The 903-nt window shown below is 31.7% G+C and overlaps 1 protein-coding gene across 1 annotated transcript in view; it reads right to left on the bottom strand.

Moving 5' to 3' along the window:
• Positions 1-630, bottom strand: part of LOC107639687 — a 3,858-nt gene extending 3,228 nt beyond the window's left edge. Inside the window, exon 1 of the mRNA XM_016343252.2 lies at positions 393-630. Within this exon, the coding sequence (XP_016198738.1) occupies positions 393-439 (47 nt within the window). The 5' untranslated portion in view covers positions 440-630. The remainder of the gene's footprint in view (positions 1-392) is intronic.

Here is a 903-nt window from a genome sequence, read left to right as displayed (position 1 = left end):
CGTAGCATTTTTTTGGAAAGAAAGAACTAAGTGTACTCTTTCCAAGGAGAAAGTGAGAAACACAGACTTCTTGATTGTTATTTTATAATAACAAGAAGCAGCTCTTGGTGATTTCATGGCACAAATAAGAGACCTTTAAACCAAATAGGATTATACAATTTATCCAGATACATTGATGTTTTAATGTGTCAATTTTGTAGAAATAAACATAAATCATTGCAAGGAATCATAGAGCATTATTGCTACAACAGTAACCCCTACTTAATGTTAAAGTAAAGAAGCAACAGGATTTAGGTTTAGGCAATTGGCAATCGGCATAAATGGAAAGAAATTGAAATGGAATCGAATAAAGTACGGAAATTGGGGAAGAGAGAGAGAGAGGAAGAGCTCACCCCATGCAAGCAAATAGGTCAGTGATCCAAGCAGTAATCATCACCATCGGAAATAAGAGGAAAAGAAGAGCAGCCACATAGATAGAATTTTCCCCAAACGAAGAAGAAGAAGAAGAAGAAGAAGAAGAAAGGAAGGTTCGGAGAAAAAGCAGAAGAGAAAGTGAGAGTGTTGTGAGAATTGAAAATGAAAATGAAAATGAAAATGAAAATTGAATGAGTGAGTGTAGTTAGTCTGCTTAGCTTTTAGTTTTATCGTGTCTGCTGCACAACTGTCGCTGTCTTATTTCTTTCTCTTTCTCAATAATGGGAATTATAATTTATAATTCAGACTAATGCTTCAATTAATCAATTTCCTTAGTAACATTATTTTCTAATCTTGTTCTTAGATATTTTAGAATTTGAAAAAATAGCCACATAATTAAAAGATAATCATCGTTTTTATAATAGTATTTTACAAATATAATTAAAAGAAAATTATCATCACTCATAATTATTATTCTTTCTATGGACA

The sequence above is a fragment of the Arachis ipaensis genome, chromosome B01 (genome assembly GCF_000816755.2).
Source record: "Arachis ipaensis cultivar K30076 chromosome B01, Araip1.1, whole genome shotgun sequence".
NCBI classification, from domain to species: domain Eukaryota; kingdom Viridiplantae; phylum Streptophyta; class Magnoliopsida; order Fabales; family Fabaceae; genus Arachis; species Arachis ipaensis.
The sequence above is the reverse complement of the archived record's forward strand: the minus strand, read 5'-3'. Positions and strand labels throughout refer to the sequence as shown.